At 38.6% G+C, this 19,113-nt stretch overlaps 1 protein-coding gene across 3 annotated transcripts in view; it reads left to right on the forward strand.

Annotated features, from left to right (window-relative positions):
* PLCE1 (phospholipase C epsilon 1) overlaps positions 1 to 19,113 on the forward strand; it is a 153,321-nt gene that overhangs the window by 13,624 nt on the left and 120,584 nt on the right. For all 3 annotated transcript variants that reach the window (XM_088128955.1, XM_088128956.1, XM_088128957.1), the window contains exon 2: positions 4,390 to 5,838. In XM_088128955.1, coding sequence (XP_087985081.1) covers positions 4,906 to 5,838 — 933 coding nt within the window. In that variant the 5' untranslated portion in view covers positions 4,390 to 4,905. The remainder of the gene's footprint in view (positions 1 to 4,389; positions 5,839 to 19,113) is intronic.

Here is a 19,113-nt window from a genome sequence, read left to right on the forward strand (position 1 = left end):
ACCCACCCCTGGGGGTGGTTAGCCCCCTGATGATGCTCCCTGGAATTACTTGCCAATTTTCTATCTTCTTGGAATTTATTTATTTTTAGGATTGTTTTTATGTTGTATTTGAATGAATTTTTATCTTGTTGTAAACTGCCCAGAATCGTTTCATGAGATGGGGGTGACAAATTTGATGAATAAATAAATAATAAATAATGTGGAACACACTAAAGTTAGTGCCAGAAAACCTGATTATTCCTGTGAGGAATTTTTAGAACAAACCAGAAACCATGGTAAGAATGGAATTTGGAGAACCAGAGTGTTTCAGAGTAAGGAAATGAGGGAGACAAGAATGCATGTTATCCTTGTATCTATTTAACCTGTACGTTGAATGTGTTACGAGAAGGGCAGTATTGGAAAAGGTGACAGCGAGAATAACAGTTGGAGATTGAAACACTAATCATCTGAGATATGCAGGTAACATCAACTTGTAAGCTGAAAGTAAAGTAAAAATAATTCATTGTGAAGGTAACCATGAAAATGGAAAACTTCAGGTCAGTGTAACATATTTAGAAAACTAAACTAAAGTACTTGGTGAACTTTAAAGCTAATGGTAAATAACTGAAGTTGGCATTCTTGGGCTCAATAATAGATACATATGAACAAGGCCATGAAGAGTAAGGATATTTCAGTGACAATAAAAGTCAGAATAGATAAGAAATAGCATTTCTAGTGGTAAAGAATCAGAGTAAAATCTGGACACTAAGAATGAGTGAAAAAAGATACCATCAGTCAGTCCTTGATAAATAAAGACAGACCGTTTCCTTGAAGTGATCTTCAGGAAGTAGAAACTCACGAGTTTATTTATATTTGTTTATATATGTATCAAATTTGTAACCGCCCATCTCGTTAAAAAGTGACTCTGGGTGGTTGGCATGTAATGTTAGCAGGTGATAGGTTAGAAAAATGTTAACACTTGGCAAGGTTAAGGGAATTAGAAGAAAGAGAAGGCAATGGATGGGATGAAAGATTAGTGGAATGTCCTTAGAAGAGGTGTGTGTTATAATTCAGATAGGCCAAGACAGAAAACATTTATCATAAAAGTAAAAATCAACTCGATGGCACCTAACTCTCGTATAGTATAATGTAAATCTACTCAGAAGTAAGCTCCAGAAGTAACACATTTCTTGATATATTGGTATAGGATTGTAGCCTTGACCTTCAAATATAATTCACAAAATTCCCAGCCAAATAATTGATGAATATTTGCCTAAAGTGAACAGATTTATGTTGACAGGTGTAATATTTCTGATTCCTGCAAACAGTCTAATTATGTTATATTTCCTCATGTGAGGAAAACTCATCAAGAAACATGTACCAAGACATAGCCACTGCTGCTATTTTCAGAGAAAGAATATTATTTTCACAGCTGTTATACTATGGTAGTGGCTGCAATCTTGTTTCAAGACATTCCCATTTTTTTTCATCCAAACAGCAGTTGCAAGATGCTCTGACAAAAATAATTTTGCTGGTCATTTCTTTTAATACTGATTTATGTGCCTCTTGACTCAAATATTTTAATGGAACTTAATTTTACTTCACAAATCCTGGGCAGAAATACCAATCTATTTGCTTTATTATCGTATATATCATTTACAGTTCATTAATCAGTAGTTTCATTGTGAAAGGTAAATACAGTAGGTGTGATCATGAACACTGACCGTTTGCCAGAATGCTTCAAATTTCCATGGTCTCTGCTGTTGACTTCTGATCACTTATACAGTGAGATGGGCAGCATATATATTTGATAAATAAATAAATCTAATGCGATCTGTCTGTGCTTGATCTATTTTCCTTCCCAGTTTATGCTGCTATTCAGATGCATAGAACATTTCACGCTTTTATCAAAAGGAGGATTTTCCTTTGTTCTTGTGTACTGGATTATAGATATTAATAAAAACAATCTTTGTTTGCACAATGTTTTACTTCATCAGAGTTGATAATTGTCCAAATCATATAAAATCATACACAAGATGGGGATAGCATGCATATTGTCTGAGCCTGAACACCGTAAAACCAGACTAGTCCATTATCAAATCAAGAGACAGTTGAATGTTGTCTCTTCAGGCTCATTATGCTGTTCAGGTGGGAGAAAAGGGACACACATTTAAACCTTGAGTTTGCTACAAATAGGTCTTGCATTTGGTACATAGAATTGTTCAAAATCTTGCATTAGGGCTGTATTAGCTTTTCTGCAGTAAATTCTGCAGCTTTTGTGTTCCTGAATGCCTATTTGGGTCAGTTTTCAGTCTAGCATTGGGAATAGACTGACACAAATATGTTTGTAGGCTGTACAACTTAGATTAACAATAAGATTAATAGATGGTTAAAATACCCATGAGTTCGTGGCGAAGAATAAAGGTGAATGTGAATTTTGGTTCTAGATTGGTATATGTTCCACCAAATCTCACCAGTTGACTAGTAAATATCTCCTAATCGTTCTCTTGACTGGCATGGGACTAGTGCTGTGTACTGGATTATAGATATTGCTACAAATGGCTAGACTGGCAGGTTTAACCATGTTTCAAAAACCACTCCATCATGGTACTCCCTCCCAGTCCAGTAATGGGCCTGTAAATGAAGAGGCAGAGGGTAGGGTGCACGTGGAAAGAATGGGATCCTACACTCCAGTCCCTTGCCTGCATCCCCATTTCTGGGTATTGGGCCTTAGGTGACTCTGGCTAGTGCCACTTAATGCAGGTTGATTTCTAATAAAAGCTCACCTCATCCATGTTGTAATTGTGGAGAAAGCATCACCAAGGCCTGGCTGGGCACTGAAGGGGGATGGGGTTCCCCTTTCCGAAATGTGCCCAGACAGCTTTCAGGTTTGACATCAGCTGTGACTCCAAGGTCAGGGGAATTGCTATTGTTTTTTTCCCCAGAGAGTTGGGTGGTTGTCAGGGCTGCTACCCTGTAATTAACCAGGTGTGAGACCAAGCCTGGGAGTCAGTTGGGATTGCTGCTATTGTACCAGTTTCCCTGTTGCGTAGCAACTTCTCTGCCCATGCTGCTTGATGCCATCTCTGGGCTGTTGGGTGAAGCTCCCTGGACTTATTTATAGTCCTTGGAGATGTCAACTTGCCATCCCTGGATGTGGACTTGGAATCTGCAAGAGATCCATGACCACTGTGGGAACCATGGACCTGACCCAGCTCATTGCAGGCCCAACTCATGGGCGGTGTGTGTGTGTGTTGTGGTCTTTGTTTTGGGGTGGTAGCCACATGTTCTGGAGTTGGTGGATGTTATCAGTCTGTAAGAATGCTGGACCTATTTGATTGGTTTGTCCCAGGTGCCTGATGGACCCTGTTGGGTTTCAGAGGGAGCTTAGGACTACATGGTTTGGTTGAGGGCTTGTTCTCCACTTGGAATGAGGCAGCAGTGGCAGCTTTAGATTAGATTGGGCCTATGTGGATACTCTCTGCAGGCAGACTCTGGTGTGCCTCCTGGTTTATGGAGGGCCTCTGGAAGAGGAAACAGTAGAAGAGATGCCTGGATGCCCCTGGAGAAAAACAAGAGCAAACTCAACCAGACTTGAATAAATCTTTATCTGGATTTACTTTTGGCGGTTAAGAGCAGCAAAACTCTGCTAATTTCTCTGATTGTGGGTGTTGGCCAGCAGCCACTCCATGTCCCTTCATTGAAACAATGCCATCTTGAGGGAACCAGCAGGCACATCCCTATTATATAGAACAGCCATCCTCTTGACATACAGTTGTCCCAACCCTGCTGGTCTTTAGAAAAGCTGTCAAGTTCTGGCTTTTTCCCTGGGCCTTTGGGTGATGATATGTTGGAGCCCAGGACGCATTTCTGTTTGGAGTGCCATTTTATTATTGTTTATCAATTTATGTATTGTGGTTTTGTATTCTTTTCATTAGATTTTGTTGAATTTTCTATAAGCCACCCAGAGTCTCTTTGGTTGAGTTGGTGGCCAAAAAAATGTTTTAAATATAAAGAAATCTGTTCTAAATTACCTTGATCGACCTTGACGTTGGGCTTTAGCTGGATCTAATACATAGTCCTTTAAAAATAAATGCTCATCAGAATAAAATAACTAAACTAATGTTGCTTGATCACTTTATCTAGGGTCTGATTTATAGTTTGTGTGAATTTAGATGACACTTTTCATCCAAGTGTCCCATTCTCTGATCAATGTTTTGGCTCAGTTTAATTTCATTTTTATTTTCTCTTTGTTTCTTCTTTTTTGTATCAGAAGTAGACTTACAGGGGCAGCTTTTCTAAGATTCCTGAGAGAAGAGGGATAAGTTCGTGGAAATAGTAATTTATGTTTATTAATATGCAATTTAATACCATTAATAACTGTATTGAATGTGTTTTTTTTTCTTGCAGAAAACTAACTGGAGGCTGCATGACTTAAGAAACGGGGCTTTTCCTGTTATATTCTTCTAAGAAATGTACTAAGAAGCAAAACAGCAATACTATATTCTGTGACAGAAGTATTAATCTGTGGGAGAAAACAAGTCTAAATCCTGTGGTACTCCAAACAAATACTGACTGTTATTTATATTCTATGCCAGCCAAGCGCTTGGAATTTTGGGGAGACTATTAATTACAGAGCTATATGCTTTATAGTGATAGCATCCATTACATTGTAGCATTGGAGGAAAAATACTTACACATTTTTTAAAAAATGTTATGGGATCAGCATGTTTTCCAAAGAAATGGGATTATCTACCATTGATTTGGGGCCAACATCTGCCATTCAGAATGGATATGGAGATAAAGCTCTGTAGATGCCAGTTATGAAATGACAAATCAGGTGTACAGACCTTTTTATAATAAGTTGAATAAAAAGACTTCCTAGGGAACGTTGCTTGGCATTTTTATTTTAACAGATAAGAAGAAATGACTGATAGAGAAAATGCCTGGCAGGGAGGCACATTTATCCCTGCTTCCTTGGAATTTCTTAACATAAATTATGACATACAGAAAAACTGTAAGAGTAATGCTATACATAATCAATTATATAAACCATATGATTCTTTTTCAAAGAAAGCGAAATGTTCAGAAACTGGAATTTCTTCTTCGCTGCAAAGAGCCATGTATGCTGAAATTCAATTGAACATGGATGCATCTCAAGTGAAGTTGAAGCCACTAAGAAGCCAGTCCTCAGTCAACAAAAAAGAAAGTGAAAGTACTGATGTCAGTTATGTTAAAGAGAGCCATAGTATCTCAAAAAACATACATACCTTGCATAACAACTTCATTTGGAATGACTGCATGAAGCCAATAAAAGCATACAGCAATTGCACTAATGATTCTATAGCCTGCACTTGTAACTACCTGGAGCTACCATCTTGCGGGAGTAAGACTGGACAACTCCATGATTCTTCTGATGCGTCAGTGGATAAGTTATTGTGTTTCAGAAAAGGAACCCAAAAACTCAGTGTGGCAGGCTCAGGTCACAGTTTCTCAAGTGGTAATTTTACTGGAAGGATGCTTTCAAAGCCTTTTCTGAGCCATTTTGAAAACTGCAATGCAAACAAAATTACGGAGGAAGATTTTTCCCGAAGTAAGAAGGAACGTTCTACCTTATTAATAAGAAGATTTTGCAAAAATGATAAGGAGATTAAGAAATCAGTCTACACTGGAACCAGAGCAATTGTAAGAACTTTACCATCAGGGCACATAGGGGCTATTGCTTGGAATTACGTTGCTCAGTGGAAAATCCATACTGAGTTAAGGAACACTGGGATTATATCACAGCAGCTAAAAATGCTTCAAGTTTCAATAAATCAAGCATTAAATTATTACCTCCTGCAATCTATGTGGCATGGGGTAAGTGCCTTTTTAATAACTTTATGAAACCCAATTTCTCAATACGGTGGCTGGGAGATGCAGAATTTAAATTTTAAATAGCCTTTGTGGCAGTTACAATTTGATGATGTAGCCCAATTAAAATAGGGAAATTCTTAACCAGTTTACTTGAAATCAAAGGAACACATCCTCAATTCTTAAAAATTAATTTAGTGTGTTATTTTACCAAAGTCTACTGTTATCAAAATGTTTAGCCTACTCCTGGGATACAAATGGTGTGTAGAAAGAATCATCTGGAGTTGCATATTCAATAGTAAGTTGGATAGATGAAATATACTCCTAATTGCTTGAGACAGAGCAGAGGTAATCTGTGTGGAATGGATTTCTGGAGGATTTTGAGATGTGCAGAGTCTTGGACTTAATGACTATATTTGAATATTACAGTATAATTTAAAATGTTTTATCTATTTTTATTCAAACACGTAATTTGAATCCTGATTTGTACTTCTTTTGATTATCTCTGGCCATAAAGTACTGTCAGAGCCTTAATGTTTCATCTTCTGTAGCTAATGCTAAGATAAGAGTTTGCAGCGGTGCTGATTGTTGGGTTCCAGTTAGCTGGAGATATTCCTTGACAAGTGAATGGTCTATAGGGATGGGGCACATCCTTTTCATTATATTATATGAAGAAACATTATTTACTGCTGGGGAATAGCCAAACAATGTTTACTATTGCTGGGAAGTGAAATGATTTTTTTTCCTGACATTAGAAATAAAATTAGAGAACAAGTATGTATCCTATCAAACGTTTCATTTGTTAATATAAAGCATCCCCCCTCTTCAGTATGGGGCTGTTCAGCTATATTGGGAATTCAAGGTCCAGCATTCTAAACAGTTTCTTAACACATCTGGAGAGTGTCAAGTTTGAGAAAGTTGAATTAATGAAATTGGGTGTGTTCTCTAGCCATACCCATAATTCTAAAATAATGGCTGTAGTTATGTAGTTACTATCTCCCAAATGGTATCAGGTATATACTTGAAGATGATATAAGTGATACATTTTTGAAGTATTCTGATGGTGCTCTTGCCACATTCAAGAGATTTTAACATCAGATTAGGCTCAAATGATGTAGTTCTATATACTGTATCTAGTTTAACAATTATCTACCTTTGATTGAAGGATCTGGCCTCACCATTTTAAACGTTGGAGGTGCTAGCCTTATTGGATAGAAAGTAGTCCATAGTTGTAATACAATGCATATATTGTAAATGAATCAGCTGAAGGTGACTCTAGAGAGTACCTCTATTTGAGGGGACTTTGAGTTAGTGCTGTTGATTATATTGTATTTTCAGAAAAGTAATATATGGAGTTACACCTTTTAAGATAGTATTTGGCTGAATTTATCTTATCCTCAGCAAACAAGTCATATAAATTTCTTAATGACCTTGCTTAGAAAGATTTATGAGTGAAGTAGAAAGGGAAAAGGATATTATTATATAACATAGTTTTACTAGATGTGTACCAACAAATAGTACACAGTATGCTGGAGACACTCGAGTTCTACTCCACAATTAAGAACAAAAGGTAAACCATTACTGTTTCAAGGTAAAGACCATTTTAACTGAAGACTTAAAGCTAATAATTTGCCCTCACTTTTTGATTCTCTATGTGAACTGAACAAATTCTGTAAAGCTTTAAGAAAAAAAATATACGCAGAAGCATAGTTGAAAGTGTTTAATTCAGGCTATTACTGCTAAGAATTCTGCTATCTTTCTGTGTATAATAGCTAGTTCTACCTAAGAATTTTGATGGTGTAAGAGCTATAAATATATGGGAAGAATATTACCAACTTTTTTTTTTTAGTAATAATTCCACTGATTCATTCATTTCAATCATAAGACTAGGCTATGCTCCAAATAGGTCCTAGTCTCCCACCTTAGAAAATGCTAAATTAATTTTACAGTTGAAGAATAGGAATGTGCCCCTGGGGCAGCCATACGGTTTTTGTTCACACATAGAAAGTTAATACTGATGACCTAATTTATCATATAGATTGAGTGTTGCAGATTTCCAGGGAACAGAGTTGATCTTTCCTTGTGCTGAATGGGGACAGAAATGGTCCAGCCAGTTGATGCCTAATCAGTTTGTTGAATTTAGTTAGAAAACTGTATGTATGACATTTTTATTGGAAGTATACAGAACAGAAGACAATATTCTTGTTGGACAAGCAAGTTGTGTTCAGTGAAGAGAGGATTACCCTAGATGCTATACCAGTTGGTAGAGAAATATATTAGTATTTTCTGCATGTATTTCATATGGCATTCATGGACCCAAATATCAGCAATTGAATGGATTAACATAGGAGACTTAAGACAAGCAGCTTTGAAAAATTACATTCAGGTTTAGGGTTTGTTTTTTTTTTTAGCATAATGGAACCATACTGGAAGTCCCAAGACCCAATATATGTGCCATTGTATTAGCACTTGTTTTTTAAATTTTCAAGATGTAAGCAAGATATGTATGTGATGGGATAGGAAATTATGCGCAATTGGGCCACTAGTTTTCAACCTTTTTTGTACATTTCACCCCTTCTTGTATATCTAATATGCTCTTCCATTTTGAGGTAAACAACATTATTCCGAAATAATAATGAAGAAATTATTATTCTTTATTATATTAGAAATAATGAAGCAAAGGAGTTAAAGACATGAGATAATAAAAAGAAAAGGAAACATAGCTAGGACTAAATTATGTGCCATTTACTATAGCTTTCTATATTATTCTGTCCTTACAAACTATACTTGCTTCTTTCACTTCTATATAATTCTTGATGTATTGCCTTTTGTTCTTTAAACTTCTCACCTTTCTTTTTTATGAATCTCATCAACTATATCAAGCCCAACTACTGTATCTCCATCTTTCCCTTCCTTTTGACTTCACTCTTATTTCATATATTTCTTTTGCAGATTAATCCTCATCCATTTTCTCTATATGAATAAACCACCTCAAGGTACCTCTTTTGTATCCACTCACTCTTTTTGTGTCCAGTCCACTTTCACTCAACACCGCTTGATCCTGTCTCTTGTTTTTTCACCACACATTATTACGTTCCCACTGCATTCAACCTCTGTGTTTCTCCTGACATATTCAACTGTCACTTTCCAATAACAAAACGGCCAGAAGTTCAGTCTTTTGCATAGCCACCTTCACTCCTTTCAGCATTCTTTTCCTTGCAAAAGAGCACATGCTACTCACCGCTTTTCTGCCAACATTGCCAAGTCTTAAAATTCTTTCATCAGTTTTCCTATTCCTCAGGATGTAACAGTAACTGGATAAGTCAATATTAACACTAAAATAACTAACACAACAACAGCGTGGCATCCTCTGCACATAGAAGTACATGTACATCTACGTCCCCAACGACCCCTAACATCATCACAAGCATTCCTTATGTATTTATCTAGAAACGTTGTACATTAAACAATTCTATGATTAACAATGAATAATCCACGAACCATTCAGTTTCTTCCTACACATTCCCTGCTTGGTATAAAGCAACCCTGCACTTCCTAGATTTTGCTCATTGGCAGAATTTTGATTGAAAGGGACAAGAAGGCCTAAACACCTTCCCAGATATAATTAACAAACTAGTAGTTGTCATATTTATTCTTGCCTACCTTTGTGTGGGGAACAATAATGGCATTTTCCCAATCATTAGGCACAGATGCAAAACCCCATCCATTAGGAGATATATGCAATGTATTCATGCATTATCAGGATCCCTTCCTATAAAATTATTTATTAATATCATAGGCAGTTTGATCTGTTGCCTGCATAAATCAATACACTTAGATTACAGTAGGTTACATTATAGTAATAAGATAAGACAATATAGAAATGTTACAGAGTTACAAGATGAATTTGGGGAATGGGCATCAGATCTGTACATTTCCTTCTTTCTCTGCTTTTAAGAGCTGTAACGTGAGCTACTGACATCCGTTGTTGTGAGTCTGAGATCCTTCTAACCCTGTAAAATGAATCTGCAAAAAAGGTATCCTATAAGATTGGGGTGAATTATGTTCACCTGTGCAGCTCTGCACAGGTAGTAGTGTAGGAACTGTGAATTTCCAATTACAGTATTATCCTAGGTATGTTAAGTAACAACATTAAGAGAAAATGCCTATAGATAATATACTGATTGCAGAATTCTCTGCTGAACTGTAGGAATTCAATTTTCATGAGCATAATGACTACAATGGGTACATGTTGTTGATGTACTAATGGTAACTATGTAGGTGAAACAGTCTACTAAAAACCTGAAAAGCAATAACAGTAAATGACCATACAAGAACAGCTTGTCACTTGTGGGCAAACACCGATAGATGTTCTGTAACAACTTATGTTAGGGATTATTATGTTTATCAACTTGCACAACAAAGGGTGACCTTTTGGAATAATGTTAACAGTTTTTAGTCCTTCTCTGCAACTAACTGAATGATTGTATTTTGAAAATTACGTGATTAAAATGCTTTCGTTTTAGAGTGGCAGCTCTTTGTATATAATTCTGTCCATTTTTATGCACTTTTGTCTACCTTTGGTAAAATTCTTTATAAACACAATTTGGTACAGTTTATTCTTATCTATTTTATTTCATTCGCATTGAAACATTCCTGTTCTACTGATCAAATAAAACTCATATTTAAGGAAAAATAGATTGGAAAGGAGGTGATTGATTAATTGATTGATTATGTGCCATCAAGTCACTGTCAACCCTTAGTGACCACATAGATAGATCTTCTCCATGATGATCTGTCCCTAACCTGGTCTTTCAGGTCTTCCAACATTGCCACAATATCTGAGTCCATCAACCTTGCTGCTGGTTGTCCTTTTCTTCTCTTTCCTTCCACCTTTCCCAGCATTAGAGCCTTTTCCAGAGAGCTGGGCCTTCGCATAATGTGTCCGAAGTAGGATAATCTGAGCCTGGTCATTTGTGCCTCAAGTGAGAACTTTGGGTTGATTTGTTTGATGATCCATCGGTTTGACTTCTTGGCCATCCAAAATATTCTCAGGAGCCTTCTCCAACACCAAAGTTCAAAAGCATCAATACTCTTCCTATCCTGCTTCTTCAAAGTCCAGGGAAGGAGGTGAGATAAAGCAAATTCAGCCACTGGTTCTTAAATTATATATTCAAAATATGGACATACACTTCCCTAGTCATTTTTATTGTTCATATAGAACTACAGAAAGAAAGAAAAAACAAAGCATGTATTTTATAAATAAAAAATTAGTCAAACTAAATGAAATACAGTTATATTATGCAGCACTAATTACATCTGTCTTTTCTTTACAAAGATAGAGAGCCAGTTCAAAGACTGAGAATTTACACATTTCATCAAACCAACTTTTGGTATCTTGTGTGCAAATGTGTTTCCAGGAACATATGATGATCTTTTTGGCAACCACACAAGCACAGTAAATCCAAAGTTCTTAATAAAGACAGATTCCAAATGTGGGATATAATTTAGCTATTATATTCTATTTTATATTGTCTGCTATTTGACTTCTTATTTTATTGTTTTAGTCTTAATTTTAAAAACTTATATAAAGATCTTAGTGTTTTAATATTAATATTGGATTGGTGCTGCTAGATTTTAGGTATCTTTTATTTCTCATAGATTTCACTCTTACAATCGAATGGCTGTAATTCTTATTAATGTTATTTTATACTGGTCTATGACTCAAAGAGTTTTTGGCTAAGTAGCTGTAGGCATAGATAAAAATTTGGAAGAAATGTTCACCCATAAACCAAAATCATGCATATCAAATTCTTAATTAAGAATTAATAGACATTAAATAGACATGCTTAAATCCTAGTCTTTCCAAGACAACTAAGCTAAATAGCCATATTTTTTGCACTCTGGTCTGTCCAGAAAGTCCAGAATGCAATCTTTCCAGGGCCGTGGTTTTGCTTGTTCGTGCAGAGCCCGATGCCTCTCAGGCATCTTTTGGGTTTTCCTTCCTGTTCTGCATGTATAAGCTAGAAATATGTATCTTTATGACTTAGCTACTTTAATATGTATGCACATTTAATAACCAGTTCTCATGCACTAGACCAGGATGACTAGAAAACCCCTGTATGTTTTACCTATGATTTACAAAATAATTGATTGGTAACATATCCATAAACCATAGTTTGCTGCAAACGATTACATTCACATAACAAGTAATAGCCTTCTAGAAGTTGATGAAAACCAAATTTTTCCAGAGGGTTTTTGGAGAAAAAATGCTTATCATCAGCTAATTGTTTTGTTGTTTTTACATTGTAAAACAATGTAAAATAAATATTTATTATTATCAATATTGTGTTTGTTTTTTGGCGCCTTCAAGTCAGTTTTGACTCCTAGTGACTGCCTGGATTAATCCCTTCAGTTTTCCTGGCAAGATTTTTTGGAAAATGGTTTGCCATTGCCTCCTTCCTAGGGCTGAGAGAGAGTGACTGGCCCAAAGTCACCCAGCTGGCTTCGTGCCTAAGGCAGGACTAGAACTCACGGTCTCTTGGTTTCTAGCCTGATGCCTTAACCACTACACCAAACTGGCTCTCAAGCAGTTTTGCTGTGTGTGTGTATGTGTGTACACACACACATATACACACATATATATTGTGCCATGGACATTTTATCATATGATTTGTTATAAACTGTCATGGGTCTGGTGGGAGTCAGCAGCATACAAATAGAATTCATCATGATCATCATCATCTTCAAAAATAGTTTAGAATGTTATGTGAAAGAGACTATGGTGTTTAAAACTTAAGGTTCTATAAGATGTCACGGCCTTAGAAAAAAAGAATATAGAGTATTGTATAAGCCATCCTTGTAAATTAGTCTCATGTTACTAGCCCACAGAATAATTTACTAGTTCACATATCTAAATTAATCATTTGAAGTAGCCTACAATTAATCATTAGCCTAAAATAATGTGTGAGAAACACAATCTAATTTCATCTTTCCCTTTTAGTTTCTAAAAACTCCCAGTGTAGTTTTTTGGAGGTGAGTTTTAATTGTCATAGACAACTAATTAGAACCCGTGATTATAAGTTTTAAGAGTGGAAAAAATAGTTTGGCTAAAACATGATAAATGTAGCTATAGGTAATATAGTTGCCCACAGTGAGATGGGCGGTGACAAATTTGAAATATAAATAAATAAATATATCTGAAGAGTATAAACTGCTGTGCAAAAGAATCATTTTTGCTCTTAATGGAATGGGTACACCATCTGGTGGCGAAACTGATAAATGCAGGTTTATTATACTCAGATCATAGATTTTGATATTCTGATGTGCGTATTTTAAAAGAGATTAAGAAATAAAATTATTGTATGCATAATTGCAGAATGAGATAAATTGTTCTGTATATTCCTTTTTAATGTTTTGTTCTTACAAATCCCCAGTTTTTATTTGTTCTGAGGATTTTAAGTGCAAATAGGTTAGCAACTCATTTATACTAAGGTATTCATAATTGTTTACATATTAAAAGTAATGCTTACATGTTTTAGGCAAGAAGATAGATAAGATAAACCATCCAGCTTCTGTGGTAAGGTAGAATACAGAACTTTCCTAAGTAGGGCAATCTTGCATTCTCTGAAAGTTAGTTCAAACATTTGACTTGACGCTCAAATGCAATGTGATTTGATAAAATCATAAACTGCCTTCTGTACAAATATGCTCTCCTCTGATTTCCAGCCCCTGGCCTGGCTCCAAGAAGACCAGAAGCATCTGTTTCTGTTTGAAGTAAACAGTTTCTTGTTTCCATCCAAACCAGTCTGGATCAGCAACCACCACGCTTTATGTTGTAGTGTGGTCAAAACATGTTTAAGCCCCTCTCTTTGTCCTATTCATTTAAGACAGAAACAAATACTTGCATTTCCTTCTTGCAGCCGCAACTGTTTAACATTATGATGTAATTAAGTATGAGCGCTTATATAGCGTTGAACGTGAAGGCATTGTGCGCATGGATTTTCTGCACCTGTAAACCTGTTGGCCACAAGAGCACTACGTATTAGGGAGAGTTAGCAGCAGGACCCTACACTTTTATCTCCTTTCCTTGATTAGGAACACATATTTTGCATGTATTTAAGATGCCTTTTATTGGACTACAGCAATGAGTCCTATACGGGGCTATCTTTGGAGAAGACATGGAAGCTGCAGATTCTGCAAAATGTGGCAGATAAATGTTAGTATGATATTATCAGGGCTGTCATCCATGCCAGTTTCCTGGTTTTCTTTTACTTGACTCTCTCCAGTAATGGAAGTTCAAATAAATCTTTATTACGGTCATCGACCGGCATAAGGAAGGTGGGGAGGGGCAACATGGTGACAAACTAGCAGCTCCTGAAATAAGTTCCCAACTTGTGACGGGCCTCACCCCTTCTGGCTCAGTCCTACAGCCTAAAAATGACATCCAGAAGCAAGAAAGAACCTGGGCCAGCCCCAGGAATGATACTGAGGCCCATAAATCCAATAAGCAAAGGAGCAGATGAGGATTGACTCCTATCTCTGCACTGAGGAGGCAGCACAAAGCATGAGTTACAGCTTTATGGCTTCATGATATCCTTCACCCCAAATAATGTGACAACACAGAAGCCAGTAACAAGTCAGGCTTCTGGCTGACCCTCCAAAGTTTCAGCCCAAGTAATGGAATTTGTACCATGCCGCTTCTAAGTTACTGATAAACTAGATAACTTAGGTTTTCCTATCACCATGTTACTTCCTGAGTAAAATAATCTTTCACTTTCTTTTATGCAAGCACCAGCCTTCAGAGTGCTTTTTAAAAATGTAATTCTCTTAACTTTTTTGCTTCTCTCTCCATGCGTTCTGTCTAAAGCTACCTGCTTTAACATTTTGCCTAGTAAAACTGCCTTTCTCAAGAAGCGCCAAACCAATATTTCCAGTTTCTGCTTGTTTATCACTACTATGCTTGGTAAATCTCTTCATGGTATCTCACATTCCACTATGTAGTGGAGCTTGTACCCAGTTTCTTTTAGGGCTGAACGTAGTTTAAAGTTGTAAACCTCATGTTTTCTTCAGTATGAGTTCGATTCCATATGACTTCATGGACCAAACCATGTAGTTTTCTTGGTACAAGTGTAGAAGTTATTGGCTATTGCCTTCTTCTAAGGCTTGGGGTTTTTCCCCTAATCTAGCCTAAAACCCTGGAATTTCCTGGTAGTCTCCCATCCAGAGTCTGACATATCTTAACTTTTCAAGATCAGCCAAAATTACCTAGGAGCTATTACATGCAGTCTTTTCAGGACTACCACTGCAATCTTTTGTTTTATTTTTTGTATGAACGGAACATCAACTAATGAAGAAGCAATTACAAGGCAGAAGCAGGGAACGTGTGGCCTTCTTGATATTGAATTATATTTCCTATCCCTAATTTATTTATTTATCAAATTTGTATAGTTGCCCATCTCATGACAAGTGACTCTGGGCGGTGTACAACAAAGCTAAAAATGGGTAATTAATAAATACTAAACAATATTATAATTATCAAAAATATTTTTAAAAACTATAAAACTAAACAAGAAGAAATATTAGGTAGAGATGTTAATAATGTAGCCACCTTAATAATTCACCAGTCCCCTGGAGTCCTTAGGCCTGATGACACAACCAGGTTTTGAGGAACCTTCAGAAAGTTAAAAGAGATGAAGCCAGCCTTACTTCAGGGGGAAGAATATTCCATAGAGCAGGGGCCACAGCAAAGAAGACCCGCCACCTAGGACCCACCAAATGTAGCTCCCTAGCTGACAGGATCCGTAGCATGCCCTCTCTGCTGGATCTAGGTGGGATGGGCAGATGTAACGGGAGAGGTGGTCCTTCAGATAACCTGGTCCCATGCCATGTAGGGCATTAAAGGTCAAAACCAGCACCTTGAATTGGACCCAGAAACAACCTGGTGATCAATGCAGCTCACATATACTCTGCTAGGAACATGCATAACTGCCCGCACACTGCATTTTGCACCAGTTGAAGCCTCCAGATATTCTTCAAGGGCAGCCCCATGTAGAGTATATTACAGTAGTCCAACTGGAAGGTGACTAGGGCATGAGTGACTGTAAAGAGAGCCCTCCATCTAGGAATGGGTGCAATTGGCGCACAATACAAAGTTGTATAAAGGCCCTCCTAGCTACGACTGCCACCTGTTCTTTGAGAAGGAGTTGTGAGTCTAGGAAGACCTCCAGGTTGCATATGGGGTCTGTCTGGGGCAGTGCAACCCCATCTAGCACCAAAGTTGGCATAGTTCTAGAACCAGCGGGCCCTAAAACCCAGAGCCAGTCTGGGTTTTACCAGGGTTCAGTCTTACCAGGGTTCAGTTGAAGCCTGTTGTTCCCCATCCAGACCCTCACAGCCTCCAGATAAAGGAATAAGATGTCCATAGCACTGCTTAATTCTCCAGGAGCAGAGATATATAATTGGGTATCATCAGCATACCTCATCCCATGGCAATGGATGAGCTCACCCAGTGGCTTCATGTCTATGTTGAATAGGAGCAGAGAGAGCACCAACCCCAGAAGAGGCTGAGGGCAGGATCTCTTCTCCCTGATCACCACTGACTGGAATTGATCCTGGAGAAAGGAGGTGAACCAACACAATGCTGTGCTGCTCACTCCTAATCCTCTGGGCCGATCCTGAAGGATACCGTGATCAATGGTGTTGAAAGCTGCCAAGAGGTCAAGTAGGGCAAGGATGGATGCACAACCCCCATCTGAGAGATCATCCAAAAGTGCAGTTAATGCCATTTCCATCCCATACTCTGGTCTGAATCCTGACTGAAAAGGATCCAGATAATCCACTTCATCCAAGGTCCTGTGGAGCTGCTGCATAACCACCTTCTCAACCACCTTCTTCCAGAGGAGGAGGTTAGATACTGGATGACTGTTGTCCAGCATAGTGGGGTCCAGCAATGACTTCTTGAGGAGGGAGTGAACCGAGGCCTCCTTAAGAGGTAAAGGAACAACCCCCACACTCAGAGAAGAATTCACCATCACTAGAACCCAGTTGCATGACACCACTTGGCTTGCTTTAAGAAGCCAGGAAGGGCATGGATCTAAACAGCAGGTGGCTGAGTTCACAGTCCTAAGGACCCTGTCCACTTCATCAGGCCCAACAGGTTCAAACTGTTTCCAGATAACTGGGCAAGACTCCACCGCAGGCATCTTCCTTGGACCTGCAACAAGGCCAGTGTCCCAGCTAGGAGCAAACTCAAGCAACTTTGTCTGACAGATGCTGAACAAATTTTTCTGCATGCCCCTGCAGGGATTCTCAGAGCCCCCTCTACCCAAGAAGGCACATGTCACCCAAAACAGGGCTGCAGGACAGCTATCCACAGATGCAATAAGGGCAGCTTTCATCTTCCTCAGCTCCTCCGTCAACCATGGGGAGTGACGGGATCCATGTGAAGGGAGAGGTTACATAGGTGCGATCCAATCTAAAGCCTCAGCCGCCCTCTTATTCTAAGTGGCAACCAATGCAGTAGGCCAGCAGGAACAACCACCCCGTTCCCTCTGAAACCCATTTGTTGCTGGAGGCAGACTGATCTAATGGGTTCAGCCTCCCTGCAGCCTCCCTCCTCTCCCTGTGGTGCCAGAGAATCACATGGTAATCAGGGCATGGTCTGACCATGACAAAGGGACACCAAAAGCTCCTCCGATTTCAGATCATATAGCTGCTGCTCCGCCAGGAAAACCAGATCCAGTGTGTGACCATTGCCCTGTGTAGGGTCTGGATGACCTGGGATAGGTCCATGGCCATCATGGTGGCCATGAACTCCCGAACCACCTTAGACCTCACCCTCAGAAAAGGCAGATTGAAGTCCCCCAAGACTATAAGTCTGGGGAAATCCACTGCCAGTCCAGAGATGGAGCTCAGGCAGGGAGGTTCCCATGCAGCAGGGAGGCTGGTACAACAATAACAATCCCAACTGATCCTTAGAGCCCAACTTAATGAACACGGTCTTCACATCCAGTGACCTGTGGTGCAGCACCCTTGAAAGCCATAAGTGATTCCCAGATGACAATCGCCACACCTCCACCCCTGCCCCAGAGTCTTGGCTGGTGCCACACCCGAAACCCAGCTGGACATATCTCCAAAAGGGCCACCACCCCTTCTGGGCCCAGGCAGGTCTCAGTAATACATGCCAGGTCAGCCCTCTCATCAATGATTAAATTGCAGATGAGGGAGGCCTTATTACAGACCAACCTGGCATTTAGCAGCAGCAGCCAGAAGCCAGGGCCTCTGAAGGTCTGCTGATGTCAGGCCTAGCCCAAGGAACTCCAGGAGACCATGCAGATTCAGTTCAGCAATGTTTGTTAAGTACAACCTTTAGCAAGAATCTTCCCAGACTGAAACTCAGTTCCCACAGTCAGCCAGTGAAAACAGAGTGAATTCCTCAGGGAGGTGCCAGCCTCATCCTCTTATCTCTTCCTCGCCCCTCAGGAGACAAAAGAGGATGTTTCCCTCCCTGAGTGTGGCCTTCACAATTCCATTCCATCACAGCTGACTTGGTCCAGAGACTGAGACCAAAGAGCTGGAATTATTGATGATGCCTATGAGAACTGAGAGCCAGAGGATGCTGTGGAATAATATGGAAGGTGGTGCTGCGGGACTGAAAGAAGGACTCTGAAAAATGCTATTCTATCCCATTTCCCTGTTAGGAAACCTGTGTCCTCCAAATGATGATGACCTATATAATTCCAGACATCTCATCCCTGAGCTATGCTGTCTTAGTCCTTGGGAAGCTGCTATTCCAGTTCTTTGTCTGCTCTACTGAATATTGGTTCCCCCTGCTAAAAGCAAGATCCCTTCTGCATACCTACTCTTTTGCAATATGTACTTTTATTAGTATTTGGTTTTTGTCAAGAATGTCAGAGAAGTAGCAACATGTGGTAGCTGCCAAGTGTCTGTTTTTAAACTTCTGTATTTCATGTATGTATGGTATAGTCAAATTTCACTTTTTCCTAAGAATTTTTGTCTGGAATAATAGCTGAAAATATGCAGTAATTAGACTATATCCTTATCCCTTAATCCTCAATAGGACATTGCTTATTTTGCACCTCTTCTTGCCTTTTACAAAGGGGGACCGCAGAAGAAGAAATTATCAGAGGAGAAAAACTGAATATAACTCTGGCTAACCAAAAGACAGAAGTAAAGCTTATTTGACATCCTGTAAATAAATAAAAACTTGTTCAAATAAATACTTAAAATCTTGTCCCTGTGTACTAGAAAAAAAGCCTA

This window comes from Python bivittatus, unplaced genomic scaffold (assembly GCF_059951505.1).
Source record: "Python bivittatus isolate LINGU-HERP-01145 unplaced genomic scaffold, Pbiv_v1 ctg000780_np1212, whole genome shotgun sequence".
Lineage (NCBI taxonomy): Eukaryota > Metazoa > Chordata > Lepidosauria > Squamata > Pythonidae > Python > Python bivittatus.